Source organism: Bombus terrestris, chromosome 6 (genome assembly GCF_910591885.1).
Source record: "Bombus terrestris chromosome 6, iyBomTerr1.2, whole genome shotgun sequence".
Classification (NCBI taxonomy): domain Eukaryota; kingdom Metazoa; phylum Arthropoda; class Insecta; order Hymenoptera; family Apidae; genus Bombus; species Bombus terrestris.
Window position 1 is genome coordinate 389114 of NC_063274.1, and position 16894 is coordinate 406007.

At 41.3% G+C, this 16894-nt stretch overlaps 1 protein-coding gene across 6 annotated transcripts in view; it reads left to right on the plus strand.

Moving 5' to 3' along the window:
- LOC100643146 (AT-rich interactive domain-containing protein 2) overlaps positions 1 to 16894 on the plus strand; it is a 57120-nt gene that overhangs the window by 36210 nt on the left and 4016 nt on the right. For 4 of the 6 annotated variants that reach the window (XR_007224373.1, XM_012319345.3, XM_048406685.1 and 1 more), the window contains 11 exons: positions 8705 to 9171; positions 9294 to 9808; positions 10069 to 10454; positions 10541 to 10760; positions 10851 to 11241; positions 12328 to 12639; positions 13335 to 13541; positions 13638 to 15616; positions 15802 to 15961; positions 16109 to 16267; positions 16565 to 16642. Coding sequence is in view for 5 of the 6 variants with exons in the window: in XM_012319345.3 (XP_012174735.2) it covers positions 8705 to 9171; positions 9294 to 9808; positions 10069 to 10454; positions 10541 to 10760; positions 10851 to 11241; positions 12328 to 12639; positions 13335 to 13541; positions 13638 to 15616; positions 15802 to 15961; positions 16109 to 16267; positions 16565 to 16642 (4874 nt within the window). In the remaining variant the exon portion in view is untranslated. The remainder of the gene's footprint in view (positions 1 to 8704; positions 9172 to 9293; positions 9809 to 10068; positions 10455 to 10540; positions 10761 to 10850; positions 11242 to 12327; positions 12640 to 13334; positions 13542 to 13637; positions 15617 to 15801; positions 15962 to 16108; positions 16268 to 16564; positions 16643 to 16894) is intronic. The other 2 variants (XM_012319347.3, XM_012319346.3) reach the window with 2 other exon arrangements.

Here is a 16894-nt window from a genome sequence, read left to right on the forward strand (position 1 = left end):
AACTTTTTCGTTCTACGTTCGGGTCCGCAAAAACCACCGCTACGCCAGACAACAATGCGTTAACAGTGTTACATTCTCGGTAGATACGTTTCAGATGCACCGCTTACCGGTGTTTTATTCCCAAAACAGGAACGCGATTAAACTACGCTCGTGTTCTAATCTCTCGTTTTGCCCCACTAGGCTATTCGAAGCTTTCTCTAGGATAATCGAAAACTCGGTCGGTCCAACTAGCTAGAATTCTACGAAACGTTTCGAACAATGTGAAAAGCCTACGAGACTCTACAAAGTTCTTCGCCGAACGTCATACACGTATGGCTCGTTGCGTCCTACTGACCACTTACGTTTCATAATCGCATTTTCGCACGTAGAATTTCGATAGATCGTTTCTAATATCCGATCGTTCCGGTATTCAATTATAAACTTCCCTCCGCGCGAAAAAATGCATCCGTGTGTAATTGCATCCTGGCCCAATTAGTTCCAAGCGCGCGCATTATCCTCCGCGCTCCTCGCTAATTCGTTAACGACGATTTATGTTTCACCGTTAATCTCGGTCGAAATAACACGTCGCCCTATGCGCAAGGAGGAAAGAGGAAGTGGAATTGAAAAAAGTTGCGTGAAACGCTGATAGAGAGAAGGAGAGAGAGAGAGAGAGAGAGAGAGAAAGAAAGAAAGAAAGAAAGAAAGAGTAGCAGCGTCGAAGAGCGCGGCGCGGCGGGTCGGTACGGTGGTTCGAGGCGAGGCGGCTCAAGTGCGTCTGTGACGTGCGAACACGCGAGCGCAGGGGCTTCGGAGAACCGAGTTGAGCCGAGTCGAGTCGAGTCGAGTCGAATCGAGCCAAGCCGAGCCGAGCCGAGCCGAGCCGAGCCGAACCGAGCTATGGAAACAGGTGAAAGCTCCGAAACGTGTTTCGTAAAAAAGCATCGGTTAAGTGTGTTGCGAGAATATCTGCGCTCGCGCTATAAACGCGCACTACATGCAGCATGTCGAGGCGGCAACGGGTTATTGACGTGTTTCTACGGAGCTGTACCGGCCGAGAGGAGGATGTAGAGATAGAGAGCCAGCCTGGCTGGAATGCGTACGTCTACGGTCTACGAGATACAGACGTATATACGTAAATATACGTGCACCACGGCCTATACATGTATATTATATGCACGTATATTATATACACGTATACACGTACACGTATACGTGTACATGTACACGTCGATGGGACTTCGTGTGCCAGGGAGTGAGAGTAGAACGCGCACAACGTGTGCGAGATAATTTAATGGGCAATAATCATGACACACATAGAATCGCGCATACACCTCCGTGGCCGCGCTTCGACTGTCGGAACGCGGGTCTATATTTTCTGCGCATGCGTACGATCGACTAACAGCTTCGTACCGAACTGTTCGTCACCCCACTTTCCTCTCTGCTCGTTTCTTCGTTGCTCTTTCCTTTTTCCTTCCCTCTCTTTCCACTACTTTTCGAACGACACGCCGGACTGGGAACGGTTGGGTGCTGAACGTTCGGTAACTTAGCACTTTCGGCCGCTTCAACGATTTCCACTGAATTCGCTGAAACTCCGGATTGACCCGACCGCTAACAAACCTGACGTTTCCTCGCACGCTACTTCTCTTTAAATCGGCTCGAACACGTTGACTTTTATACCGTCTCGACCGGTATAGTTTTTCGCTATAAAGAAAACTGATATTCCAAGCTTATTATTTTACAATTTTCGCAACATACGTTTGATAATTTGTTCGTTGAAAAGACGCGCAGGTATTTCAGCGTTGATATTTTATTATCGTTATTGCGCAGATAACGTGTACAGCGTTCGCTTATGCATGTCTCGTGTAATTTAACGCACGTTGCCATACAATTAATATCGCCTATTTTTATTCGATTACTAGAACGGGCTTAATTGTATCAACTAATCGTCGTATTCTTATTTCTTGATTATATTCTCGTGTCGATCTTAGAATCGTTTAAATCAAGCATTATCCAATATGTTCTAAGAACAGGGATAAACATTTTTATACGAGCAAACATTCTGGCATCGTTAATAGATCGTATTGATAATGTATCGTCTGTGTGTGCGAACTAGCTTTTAAAATATACTGCAAATCAGCAAATTCGTGCAATAATAAATCCAATCTTTTTAACACACTTTTCGAAATGGAATGCTAGTACGTAATTACGTACATGTAATTTACATTGATACATATTTACAGCGTGCGCTATCTTCTCTTACACTATTCGTATTTTCATTATAATTTTTCAATAAACCTTACTGCGACTTAAATCTGAATAACGTTCTTTCTCATTTTTATTCATAGAACATATTCATGAACCGTGGCTTATAAAGTTGTTGCGCGTCTTAGATTTTTAATAACTTAATTTCTGTACAAGGTACAAACGTCAAACTCGAATCGAATAAGACGATATTGATTCTAGGTTTGTTTAAAAAATTACTATTTCGTAGTTACCGATGTTATCTTATTTTTGAAAGAGACGAGTCAACATTTTCCTAAAGTTGCCTCGATTATACCTTTTCTTACGATAACGTTTTAAGGTATTAATTTGCTCAACAGAGCCTCGTTTTACAAACAATCTTCGTGCTGAGATAACAAATATGACCGATCTCATAATCCAAGAGCAATAATAGCGATACGTGTATTTAAAAATTTGAAAAACCTACGAATACTTGTATTTAAGAAAGACGAAGAACATTTCACAATCCTTATCGCAACTACGATATTTAAAAAGTAATTCTTTCCAAATTTGTAAAGGAAATATCTACGCGTAGCGGATGTTTGAAGATATCGCGTTATAGGTTGGGCAATTGCGTATTGTCTATAAAATTGTTTGTAAAAACAATGCGTCAAAAAATTATTCGCAATTGGAACGATATGGTCATTTGTAAAATCAACTAGATGCAGCATGATGCGTGATTTTGCGATGAAATAATGGGCGTGCACCCACAAAATCGATGCCCCGCGTTTAAGGAGCGTGTACATTGTACACGTATATGCATACACGCATACACGCATACATATATCGGTGCGAAGCGCTATCTTGCTCGCTCGCGCTGCATGCGCGCGTCCATGCGTAACATTATATCGAGGCGTGGAAGTTTGTGTGTGTGGCGCGCGCGCTAAACCGTTCGTTAAGCATTCGCTACGCGTAGTCATTGAATTGAACTTCAACGTTGCCACTGACTAGGTTCATCGACGTTCGTAACTCGCGCTTCCGTTTCTTCTACGTCGAGTTAATTCGACGGAAAACAGACGTGCTCGTTGATCGAGGCGGTTTGTACGAAAAACGTATCTATCGTTTTACGATAACATTTTTCAGCCTGTTCGATAGCTATCTTCCACGATAGTTTTGACTAAACTACCTCAAATAAAATAACGATTAGATAGATCGACGTTAGTCGATATCTGAATAGATGCCCGGGTGAATAAACAATTTGTTATTGGCGTTTAGTAATGTAAACTAAACTTTTATTCGAGTTTAATATTTAATTTACTTTTATTCAAATTCGATAAATGCTTGATAACGAATAATTGGTTATCTCCTAGCGTCAACATCGTGTATAACGTTAAAGAGCGAAATATCAATGACATATTTGGCGGTTAAATAATAGCTCACGTGAAATCTCGTTGCGTTTCTTAGATTTTCTTGACTAAAATCCAGGCTTAACCTGAGTTTCTGCGAAACCCGGTGCTCGCAATCGACCAGGTAATGGAAATTAGCCCAACGATATGATCGACGAACGAATCTATGATACGAGCGACGTAATCGAATACAAAACGTGTATGCATCTCATAAGCGTTTGGTTTCATAATACGTTCTGTTGGTTGCTCGAATCTCGTTACGTTGGAATACGTGGATCGGCTAGAAAAGGCGGAATCGGCGGAAAATTCGGGAAAAAGCAAAACAAATATCGAGATCGAAAGAGAGGTACGAAAACAAAAGAGAGAAGTAGCGTGGTGGGAATGAGAAGAATGGTGTGTGCGATAAAGAAGCGTAGACAGAGATGGAGACACGATGCGAGAGTCACAATCAATAAGCGTTTGCGGGGATAGGTGTTCCGCGAGTCCTCGATCCTCCCAGCGTAATACAGCATTCCGCGCGCTTGCGCGATGCTCCGTAGCTCCCGATTTTAACCCCCACCAACTCTTTTCAGCTCTACGCGTTTCTCCCCACTCCGTCGCCGTCTTTTTCTGCCTCCGTTTCGCTCGTTCTCTCGGTTGCTACGTCGCCTGAATTCTAGCGTCATCCAGGTGAACCGGCTACTCTCGCGATCGGTGACGTCTAGACTAGACTGCGTGCCATCGATATACGAATGCCCCGGAGCCGGTTGTGCCACTGCATAAGCACACACCGGCGATAGCTCGTTAACGGCGCGGCGTTTGTCCTTTAAGGCCAATTAGCGGCGTCGCGTGCGCAGCGCCCCCTACACACCTTGCGCATTACTCGCTGGTAAAACAATGTCCTTAACCTCTTACGATTCGTCGTGTATCTCTCTCTTCGTATTTATCGACAGAGAGAGAAAGAGAGAGAGAGAAAGAGAGAGAGAGAGAGAGAGAGAGAGAGACTCGATCAAATTATCGATTAATTAACTTGTCACGCTGACCGAGAGTCAGCTTGGACGTATGCGTTTCGAGTATATGCACATGTATGTGCATATATGTATGTAGTTGAAGGGTTATCGCTTTAAATAACTTTAGTGATCACCAAAGTGCTTGGTAGGATAAGAGGTTTACTAGGTAGTTGAGCTTAGTACGCAGTATTTAACGCGTAATCGATGATTTCTGATAAAAGATACAAATAAACTATAAATATTCTCTCTCTACTTTCAAACGGTTATTGTCTCGCGTTTATCGTATCGCGTACGACGGATAATCGGACGCTGAAACCCGGCTCGATCCGCCTTTTCTTAGCAGTTTTCAGTGTTTACGCGGGAGAAGCACAATGGAGTTTAAATTACTCTTCTATCGCTTATCGGCCGCTCTTCTGTAAAGCCGTTCATTTACACGCGAGTGCGTTGACGGGACGCGGGAAAAGACAACGAGCGCTGGAGGACGCTGTGCTCCTGTCATTGTTATCGGCCACGAAGAATGAGAAATAACCTCGGTGGTGTTGCGTCGATGCGCGTATACACGCGTGCCGTCTGCAGCCCTCTCGCCGTTACCGTGATAAGTATTCGTATTGTTCGATCGTCGTTGAACTGTGAATTTTCATGGTAAAACTGTAAGAAGAAAATGAACTTTCAACGGCGTCGGTTTACACTATTTTCATCGACACGAAGAGTCGCGTTAAAACGGTTTACGAGCGCCTCCTTTTAGAATTTCCGCCGACAGTTGGCAGCGTGTCAAGCATTCTGCATGGATTATTAACACGCGAACTTTATATGTACTTTCGCGATGATAAATCGTTTCTCCTTTTTTTCGCCGATGATGTAGGAATGTAGGGTATAAATGGAAATGACTACGTCGAGTTGACGAAAATGAGATTAACAGAAATTTTTCTATATTAATAACATATATATATATATATTAATTTTCAGAGTTAAATTTAAAGAAAGAGAAAACTAAAAAGCATTGGATAGGCGACAAAGTTATTCTCAAGTTGCCAGTGCAGGCTGGGAGGATTACGACGATTAGAATTTAACGTTGTTGTTTCGCGTCACGTTTAAAGGCAAGACGGCGAAGAGGATAGGAGTAGAGTAATCGGAGTTGATAGGCATTGCACGAGCAGCAATTGCAGTTATTAAACGCGATTCCGCGGATCGTGCAGGCGTGCAAACGCGCGAATTAAACGCCATTTCGACTTTACTTCGCAGCAGTACGTCGACAGTGAAACGGTAAAACTCGTAGAAATTAGACTTTAACGATTGTGTTCGAGCGGATGATGAAATTTGAAGGAAGCGCGATAATAAATAACAAGTTGAGCGTTGTCAAGTTGCTACGTCGATCGCCGTTAGTTTACGCGTTGCGATTGAAAATCGTAATTGCTAGTGCAACGAGTAATGGGACCGTTGCGTATCTGGAACGAACGATGAAACGATAAAATTAGGACGTAAGATGCGTAGCGCGAGGAAAGTTCTGCGACAACTCGTAGGCCTGGAAGCGAATCTTTGCTTGGCCGATCAAAGACGACTCGTTACTCCTGCCAAGAATGGGCTTTTCGTGTCGTTTTCGAAAGTGTCCTCGATTATTGCCAAGAATTATTCTTACCACGATTTTACTTATTTTTCTCAAACTGGCCGCCTATAATCCCCGTTACGTAACCTTTTTCGATGAATTTTTCTCGCAACTTGCTGACAAACAGATCGATATCGAAGGAAAGATTACGTTGATTACGTCGTCGCGTAATATCGACAATCGTTAATATTTACATCGATCGACGCGCAATAATTTATGACGCGTGCTACTTGTGTCGCGTATCGAACGATAATTCTTTAGGCGATATTGGCAATCGTTCGATAATAGGCAAATATTAAGCCTAATATTTCGATGAACGTTTCACGAACGTTCCGGTAAGGGATATATAAAAAGATATCGCGAAAGAAAGAGCGAAAAGATGCGAAATATTTCTTTGATAAACGCGTGCAATACGTTTTTGCTCGTTCTTCTTCTCCTCTTTCGTCCCTTCGCGTTTGTCTCTATCCGTTCTTCCACCGCTCTCGAATATTTTCCGTGTTATCCGGTATTACTACGTTTGCGATAGATTTTACTAGATTTAAACTAAATTCGGAGCAATGTCCATTTTATGGTCGATCGTACGATAGAACGTTCTAGATCTAATGGTTGTTTGGACACGAGGCGTAAGCTTTGTTTATCTGGATCGCAAGCGATCTTCGAATTTACCTGGCAAGAAAAAGTAAAAACGAGGCCCGCTTTTCTAGAAGAAGCAGAGAAGAAAGCTTAAACGTAAAGCGTGCCGCGTTACGAGATAAATCATATATTTTATCGCCACGTTCAAGCAGAAATACGAATACGAAAGAATCTGGACGGGCAGAATTTTATCAGCGTTATCCTTTTTCTCGTCCTTACCGCGCGCCCGTTTTTCGTTTTGCCCCGTTTCTCCCTCCCTGGGCTTCCGCCGACGGATTCCGTAGTTTCCGGCCAAAAGTAGCATTTCTCCCGGGACGCGCGATATTGATCGCGGTTTTGCGGCTGCAAAAGATTACCGCGATTTGCGATAATATCGCGAGTTGCAGTCTGTTCGAACCTTGTTACCTAACCTACGCCGTTGGAAAGAAAGGACGATTCCGTTGAAGCATCGCGTTGAAACTCGTATTCTTTCTTTTATTTTACTTTTTTGAAAACGATCAAACTGACCCCGTGTTTATATAGTTTGATTCGTCGATATTGTATTTATCGATATTCCATTAGACGCTTTTTATACGTAGTCGAACGCCCACTCTACCAGACAGCCGGCAGAAGTAGTTAATTTTAGTTGTACTATCGTACCCTGTACCGAATGAAGATATAAATATCTCGGAATGAAAGAACATTTATCTTAATTTTGCCTTACAATTTATGCGAATCGCCGTACATCTCGTTGAAATCTACGTAATCCGATTTATCGCTAAGAGCATAATGGTCGACTTTGTCTGTCGATTGTTTCAATTTAAAAGATCAGAAACGAGCCGATCTACTTCTCTGGTTTCACGCAGTTTGCTTCTCCTCGATCAAATATTAATCTTTTTTCTTTCTTTTTTCCTCTCTCGCCAATTATTCCGTACAACCATACCGCGTATACGTACGGTAAGTTTAAAGTATAGAGAAAATTCTTAAAACGGCCGTGTCGATTAACGATTAGGATGAAAAACGGGTGAAAAACGGCGCGTCCGATCCAGATATTTTCGTTGCTTCGTAGAAATCTGGCCCTGACCGTGTACAACCTACTTACATTCGTGATTTGTCGATCACACCAGTTGCACGAGGCGTCGTCGCCGGTCGGCTAGCGGCGAGCGGATCTTCCGGTCTTCCTTTATTTACGAAAGAGCCATTTGCAATACCGTTCGAACCTTGATACACCGTTTCAAAGATTTTCGGCATTAACGATAAGATCTTTCTCGGCATTAACGATATACGTAAAATTTCTAACAAATATGATAAATGGTAAAGTGAAAAAGTTCACTTTGGAAAACCAGCCACCTGGAATTAACAACCGTGTACTAAATTCTTCGACAGCGAGCAGGGAAAACTAAAGTAAACTGCCATTTAAAAATGCTTCGATTTATTAGTTTTACTGGACAAACTTTGCCGAGGTTCGCGAGAACACCGGTTAAATTTGCATAGCGTTACGTTACGCGCCGAAAATTTCTCCAACTTTGAAAACGTTAAGCGATCGATGTATTTTTGCCAGTTTGTCGCGGCTATCGATCACGCGTCGTCTATCTATTAAACCGATACTTTCTATTTAGCTTTTCTGTTGGTCGCGTTGTTAACGATATCGGGAGAAGCAACGAAACGAGTTAACGGCTCGATAAGAAGAGATCTGGATGGCAAACGTTCGCCATCGTATTTCGCGTAGCTGCGTATTATCAACGGAAAGAAAAATCGCTCGAGATCGTTTACTGTACCGTAACGATCGATAAATATAGCACAGGTTTGCTATAGATATATAGACGAGACTTTGCCATCGTCAATTAGCATAAACGATAAATTAATTTTGCATCTTTGTCACGTGTCTTTTGTAGAATCTCTTCGTGATTACAATGGCCTTTCGTCGGACCTCTACAAGCCATCCAACTACGATAAACTCGCGCTATCGCTTCTCTCGCCTCTTCCCAACGAACAAGACTTCGCCATCAACGTGTGCACGTTGCTGTCGAACGAAGGCAAGCACATCCTACGTCTCGACAAGTATCCCCGTCTCGTCAACATACTCCTGGCGCACGCCGGTATCTTCGACTCACCCGGCACACGGCAGCTCTTCATCGAGGTCTATTCCCGCGTGAGGAATTACTCGATCAACTCGTTCTGGTCGGACGTTCTCGACTCCCAGGACGTGATAGATCTTACGAACGAGAGGACGTTTATGAAGAAACCAACCGCCAGTCCGCAGACCTTCTCCAGACGGAAAATCTTGGAGAGAGAGAAGCAGAACAGAAACGCAGCGTCAACGGAGAACGACGAGGCTTCCACGTCGATGGAAGTCGACGGGGTAAGATGCGATTGAATATTACGTCCGCGCGTCTCGTTCAACTTTTTCACGTTCCGCCGGTTCGCTTCCTTTGTTGTGAGATTCGTTTTCGTTTCGTAATCGGAAAATATGTATCGCTGCAGGTGATACCAGACTGTCCAAGGCTGGATCCAACTGGCTCGCATCAAGATGACATTCTGAAAGATCAAAATCAAAACTCCATAAAGTTCGAAGAGGAGGACAAAGATTTGTTTTGTGTCGGACGAACTCTCGGAACGCAGGATCCTTATGGCCAACGTGTGCTACAAATAGCGTCTATCTTACGGAATCTAAGTTTCACTCCAGAGAACGCCGCTGTATTAGGAAGAAATCGATGTTTCTTGAGATTTGTATTGCTCTGTGTGCGAGCAAGGTGGAGTAATTTGCACCAACTTGGTTTCGATATACTAGGCAACATAGCGAATGAAATAATCTTAAAAGAAGCTGGTGAAAGGATAACCGATGTTGTATTGTCGTGTGTAGCAAAGGGAATCGAATCCCAAGACAGGTTTATCGTTATTTCCTGCTTGGAGGTGCTTAACAAAATTAGCCAACAAGACAGCAACGAAGAAATCATTAGGTTTGGATTAGAAGACAATGTATATGAACTTATATGCAGGTGAATCTTTTTTCATAAATTTCGATATACAATAATTTTTCCCCTCAAACGATGTTCCAACGCTTTCTAAAGAAACCTATCTTCCTCGTTTAGTTCGTTTGCTAACCATATCGCAAATTTTAATTATCGACTTTCACCGTACAAACAACTTTCCCCGTATAATTATATTCATAACCGATACAAAGGACAGTTATTAGTATATATATATATATATATATATTACAACTTGTACTACATAGGAACTTGTGTTTTTTTCGTAGGTTTTTGGCTCTGAACGACATAGCTCTTCTGGTATATACCTTGGAATGTTTGTACGCGTTGACTTCGTTAGGTGAAAGGCCATGTACCAGTGTTGCGCGCGTACGCGGAGCTATCGACACATTGGTCGCTCTTGTTACCGTAGAAGCTCAAAGTTACGGTCCAAAAGCATGTATTCTGATGAGGGTGATCGAGACAGTGTCCACGGTAGCACCGCCACCAAACGCTACTCAGAACACTCCGGTTACCGCTACTGCCCCAGCTACAACAGTGTCCTCCTCTGTACCAACCACACCGGTTACAGTCACCGCGACACCAGCTCCTGTTAGTCCAGCACCGTCGCGACCAACGACACCAGCCGCCACTGCGACAAAATCTACCACACACAGTACATAATATCAAACTAATCGAGTACACCGTCGAAGAGTACACCTAACGATACATTGATATTCTCCTTTCTATGTCTATGTTTAGAAGCAGTGGAGACGAGTAATTCGCTTCAACAGCAGCACGCGCATCAACAAATCATACAGGAAAACGAGCAGTTCGCTCTGAGTTGGTTAAGAGCTACCTTCGAACCTGCGCTTGGCATACGTATAGAACAGGAAGAGTTATACAAAAAGTATCTCGGTTGCTGCACAAAGATCGGTAGAAGAGGCGTTATCGCTCCGCTTCACTTTCCAAGATGTGTTAGGTAATCTCTGATTTTCACCAACGAAATAACATTCGCTCAAGCTGTATCCGACGAAAATCGATTTATCCGTACGAAACTATTTCCTTATAGATCTGTATTTGGTGGAAGCGTCGGACCAAATCCGTTGAAAGGTGAAACGAGCGGTACTCAGTATTACGAAGGAATCCGAGTACGGGCCACACCTCCCCAAGTAACTTATCCGAGCCAAACTGCGGTTGGGACTAACACAGCTCCAATTCCAGCAGTCAACACAACGCCAGTAAAGGTGCTTCCCGTACAACAGCGTACAATCAAGAGTATAAGTCCTGCTCCTGATAGCACGGCCCTAGACAATCCTGCATCTGGGCCTCCAAGAACCCCTGCCCCAGCGTCACCTATCCTAAAAGCCCAATTGTCTGCTCCACCGAAACCACCATCCAGTATCTCGAACACTGCAACTCAATCCCAAAATCCAGTCACCAAGGTTGATTCTAAAAGTCAGGTGGGTCCAAGTCCTAAGCTTTCTACCATTCTCTCTACCACTCATGACCTTGGTTCTTATTTTGGTTATGGTCTCACTATGCTGTTATAATATTATGGGCTTCCCTTAACAAACTTACATTTTGCATGTTTCGAATCCTGTGTCGAATCCGTCGATATATGTGCATGCAGATAAGTAAATATGTGAACGGTGTAAAATCCGCATCATCGAACGACTTACTTTTCCAAAAACTTTCTTGCCTTGGTAAAGAAGCGTTTTAATCTCTAACATATTTATATGAAATGTATCAAAATGTATAACCATTCTTTGCTTCGAATAAGTAGGGTCTAACTGTAAACTGATGTGTATAACAGAACGAAGCTTATTAAATATATAAATATAGCATATAAATATTAATTTAAGCAAAAATTACTATTATAGCGCTTATTATATATACCGTTTACTATAAATGATATTTACAAATAATAGTTTCTGCTCAAATCCGATCATTTCGTTTCACGTATATCGACTAAAGCTTACGATTCTCTCTGTTTTACACTTTTTACCAGTAATAGTTATAGATGCGATGTTGGCTAAACAGTTTTATCTTTGCATGATCGACGTATTATTATTTCACGAATACGCATTCTTTGATTGCAATAATCTTTATGCAGTTGTAATATTTCTATCGTAATATAATACACGATAATTCCTGCTATGTGATGACGATATTCTTCTATAACAAGTATACATACATTTTCTATTTGATTAAATCGATTTATGTTATGTCAATTCATCTCGTGCTTAACAACGATAAACAAAATGCTGCTACAGATTTTATGAGATTCATTATCGTCGGCGTAGAAAATTGTTCGCGGCATATAGCTGAATCATTCGCGTACTATACGATATGTCTAATATATAAACTATCTTGCAGTGTAATAATTTCCAAATAAGGCTAACTAAAGTATTACTGTTTAAGTATGTAATTCTCGCGGCCTCTGTAGATTCCATTTAAAGCTAAACGAATCAATATTTCCGTAATATAACGATGTTACGATATGTCGCAACGTTCTTGCAAATTACATTACCATCGTTGTTGATTAGGTGTCAGTGTCGCATCCTCACCTGAGTCAAGCGTTGCTGTCAAGTGGTTCCCAAACACAGCCTCAACCACAAGTCCAGCAAGTACAGCAACAGTGTCAAACGGTCCAGGTAGTTGCAAAGGAAGATAATCGAAGTGGTACTACATCCAGTTCCATAATAAAAAGCCTTCTGGCTACTAAGGTAACGGTCAGCAGCGACTGCATGCCCAGTACTGCTGCGACTTGTGTGACTACCCCTACTGCCTGTGTAACAAACACTACTGCTAGCATCGCATCCAGCATCAGTGCCAACCAGCTAATAACCAGCAACCAGGTATCATTGTTGTACATTAACAATGAAAACTGTAGTATTTTTTTTTTTTATATTTATAGGACACTGAGTTTTAAAAGGATCTTAGTACATTGAAGTGCAACCATAGATTGTAGGATGGTTAAAGAGATATTTTCTATACAAAAGAAAAAGATATGAGACGAAGCATGACGTGTGATTGAATTACTACGTTAAGTAGAATGCTATGACAGATATGTGCGTAGGATAATTAAATTTGAATTTCAAATAATGTCTATTCGTTTGTATTATAGAGAAACCATTTTACAGTATAAGATCGCACTTGGAAACGTACTTAGTGAATGTATGTCTTAACAAATTTGATTTCAATGAGTTTTCCAACGTTTTGAAGTAGTTACCAATATTATGTTTTTGTTATGCTATTTTTTTTTATTTCAAGAGACGACGTTTTACATTTGTCTTTATCGTCCAATTGAAATTTCCAAGTAATATTTAACAACGATTATTCTTTTTTCTCTTTTTTTTTCTTTTTTTTTTTCTTTTTTTAGTTCAGAGTGAAAAATAATAGCGTATTGTATATATTACTAACAAAAGCATGGTTTTCGAAATTGGAGTTATTTTCTTCTATATAATAATTAAGAAAAACGCAAGAAGTAATATTTCTTGAAGAAAGATATGAAAAGTAAGTCTCGTATCTCTGATTTGTATTATTTATATAGGTTGCACAACGTCAACAACAACAAAGGTTACTGCAACAACAGTTAACCAATATATCGCAACCACCTACAACTACAACTAGCGTAACCACAATACTCCCAAAGACTCCTGTCAACTCGAAGCAAAAGCCAGCTATCACACCCATTCCTGCCAAGAAGATACAAAGGCTCAACGGGGCCAAATTTATTATCACTAATAATTGTGACAAGGTACAATATGAACTTTATGGCAAACCATGCGAACGTTTTGTAATTTTATAATTTTTTAAATTTAGTAAGTTATACTCGTTTGATTTTATATCGTAGACTGAAGTAAATGATAATGAGAATGTCAACCAAATCGTAACATCGACAACTTCTTCCACGGTGGTTTTGAACTCAACCGAAAATCACATATCGTCAACCATTAAAGTATGTCGGCCTCCAGCTATAACTGTAACTACAGCGAACAAAGCGATCCAACGTTCGACTTGTACATCGATCGCCGAAGATTCGGACTCGACCAACAATTCTTTGGCATCCAGTAGTGGTATCGGTGGTAGTAGGGATTGTTCTGGTGTCGGTATAGAAGAGGACAATTCTTTGACGAGTTTCGAGGGAATTCTGTTAAACGGTGCACCTAGTAATATGGACATCGACGCGCAGGAAGATGGATCTTCGAAAGATTCGTCTAGTGTAACGTCTAAAGAAAAACCCCTGCAAAGTATGATGCTTGCAGATTTGTTAGAAAGGAAAGTCGACAAGGAGCCGATTTTAAACGGCGTGTTAGGGAAAAATTCAATCAATGACAAGGGAATGGACTTAGTAGAAAATCATATTAAGAAAGTACTAAAAGAATCTCCTACTGACATTAAAATAAAAGCTGAAGTAGAAGAGACGGAGGTCTCCGAGGATACTTTGATCGAAGCACCCAGAGGGATAAAACGATCTGCCAGCGAATTAGATGAAGTAGATGTAAAGAAAGTAAAATATTCCAATGGTACGATGTCGCCGGATCTTGCTGTTGATTCGACTACCGCCGAATCTACTGTCTCGAGTATAAAGTCTGAAGAACAGGACGATGATAAAGATAACGAGAAAGTGACCGTGTCTTCTACAGCCGCGAATCTTTATGCTGCTCTGGCAGCGGATTGTATAGAAGACGAAACGGATCTTGACGAGAACGTTAATGTAAGTGTTAAGGAAGAATCTATTAGTATAAAAGAACCTATCACGATAAAGGAGGAACCTGTCAACACGATGAAAGAGGATCCTATCACGATAAAAGAGGAACCTCACGTATTCGTCAATCAAATTAATCAACAACCACCTCAACAGCAGCAGCCATCGCAACAGCAACCACAGCAGCAACCACAACAGCCACCACCACAATCACAACACCCGCAACCACAAGTGCAACAACAACAACAACAACAGCAGCAGCAGCAACAACAACAACAACAACAGCAGCAGCAGCAGCCACAATTACAGCCACAACAACTTATCGTTACAGCACCTAGGCAAATAGTAGTACAACAAACGATTCAACCAAATAATCAAGTTATTATACCAACTGGTCCAGTAAAAGGAAGGCAGGCCCAACCGCAACCGCAAGTTTTATTGCAACAAGGAGCAGGAGGTCAATTACAGTATGTTGTTTCTGGTGGCGTGCCTGGTCAAAATTACGTCCTAGCTCAACCACAAACGACATTGGTTCAAGGTCAAGCGCAGACTGTGTTAGTAGCTCAGACGACACAGCAGCAAGGGACTGGTGCAAAAACGATAATTATTCTACAATCTCAAGCAGCTGCTCAGCCAACCCAACAAAAAATGGTGGCCGTCACACCTCAGGGACAACAGGTTGTTGTTACACAAGTTTCACGTCCTATCTTGCAAAGTCCGGCACTCGGTAATATACCCCCGCCTTTGGTTCCAACGTCAGGCACAATTCCACAAACTTCTATAATAGTGAACAGTTCCGTGGCACAAACAAATCCCAACACAGTGACTGTCACGATTCCTGCAATGGCCCAACAAACACCAGTGTCAACTAGTGTACCATCGAGAGTGGTGACACCAACACCGGCTTCTACTCCACCCCCTACCAGACCTACCACGCCTCATCAAGCAGCTGCAACGCATGGATTGCCGGCGAAACAACCTGCTAAAGTAATGAAGACTGTCAGTTCCTCAACCTCCACAGAACCGGAATCCAAGCCGTCTACGAGCCAGAATCAACCAGAAAAGACCATCACCATCAAAATCGATCCTAATGCTTATTTGTGCGAATGGCGGGGTTGTTTAAGGTAATTGACTATTTTTCTCGGCATAAAGCAATTTAAGAGTGAACTTTAAGAATTTACGACAAATGTCCTACATTTTAAAATAAAGTTCTTGTTAATAAACCAGTTCTTGTTTTTATAAGCTTAGTAAAAATTGAATTAGTTGCGCCATTTAATATTGTTTAATTCATACATTTCTTTGTTTACAGGCAATTTAAAACACCACACGAAGTTTATCTTCATGTCTGCGAAGCACATTGTCCAACTGGTGGAGAGGAAATATTATGTCTTTGGGCGAGTTGCGATGCCTTAAAAAGACGTAGATTTTCGTTAATGACACATTTATACGATAGGCATTGTAACGCGGAGGTATGTATTGATATCATTTAAAAAAAAAAAAAAAAAAAAAAAAAAGAAAGAAAAAAAAGAAAAGAAGAGAGAAAGAAAAGAAAGAAAAAAAAATCTTAAAAGAACTTAACTAAAGCTATAAAAGCTATATATCTGACAATTTTACAGACAATGTCGATAAGAAGGAAACAGTTGACGGTAACAGGCAAAACCGAAGTTTCCACGTCGACACCGTCAGCTCCTCATCATCCTGGGTATGCACCGAATGCAGCATTCCATGCTATTAAACGGCACGCCTTGGAATTTGTAAATCCAAAGGAGTTAATGGTTAGTAAGATCACATATAAATTTACACAAGTTACAATGAACTATGATAATGCAAATAGTTGTAAGTTAGTGGTAATTTCGGTAAAAAGAAAGAAGCACAAAACACTTCTTAATCATGGGGTAACAAATGCACTAAAATTATTACGCGAGATAGCACGATATATTAATGTCAAAGATAACGCGTTTAATGATATAAACTGTGTCAATATTTCGGAGAATCCTTTATAGTCCCACGGTTCATAGAGTCTATTGAGTTTTGTTAATGTAATGAAATTTCTTATTCTCTCGGCAAAGCAGCAAAGGCCGACCAAGCCCGCTGCAGCCACTTCAAGCTCTTCTTCCCCCAGACCTGGGCAAAATCCTCCACCAGAACAGGTAAAAACGTGTTCAGAAATTGAAAAAAAAAAAAAAAGAAAAGAAAAATAAAAGAAAGGATTCACGATTCACAGCCACAGCCCTTGTGCGCTGTTCCTGCCGCCTACTTTTTTTTTTTGCGCTACATCTCTTTTGTTTTTCGTAACATACGTTGTGTTCTTTTAATTTTTAATTTCACATTTTTCGTTGTATACGTACGTATGTTCTATTAGCATGGATTTCATTTTAGTTTCATTTCGTAGCTGGCGTCGC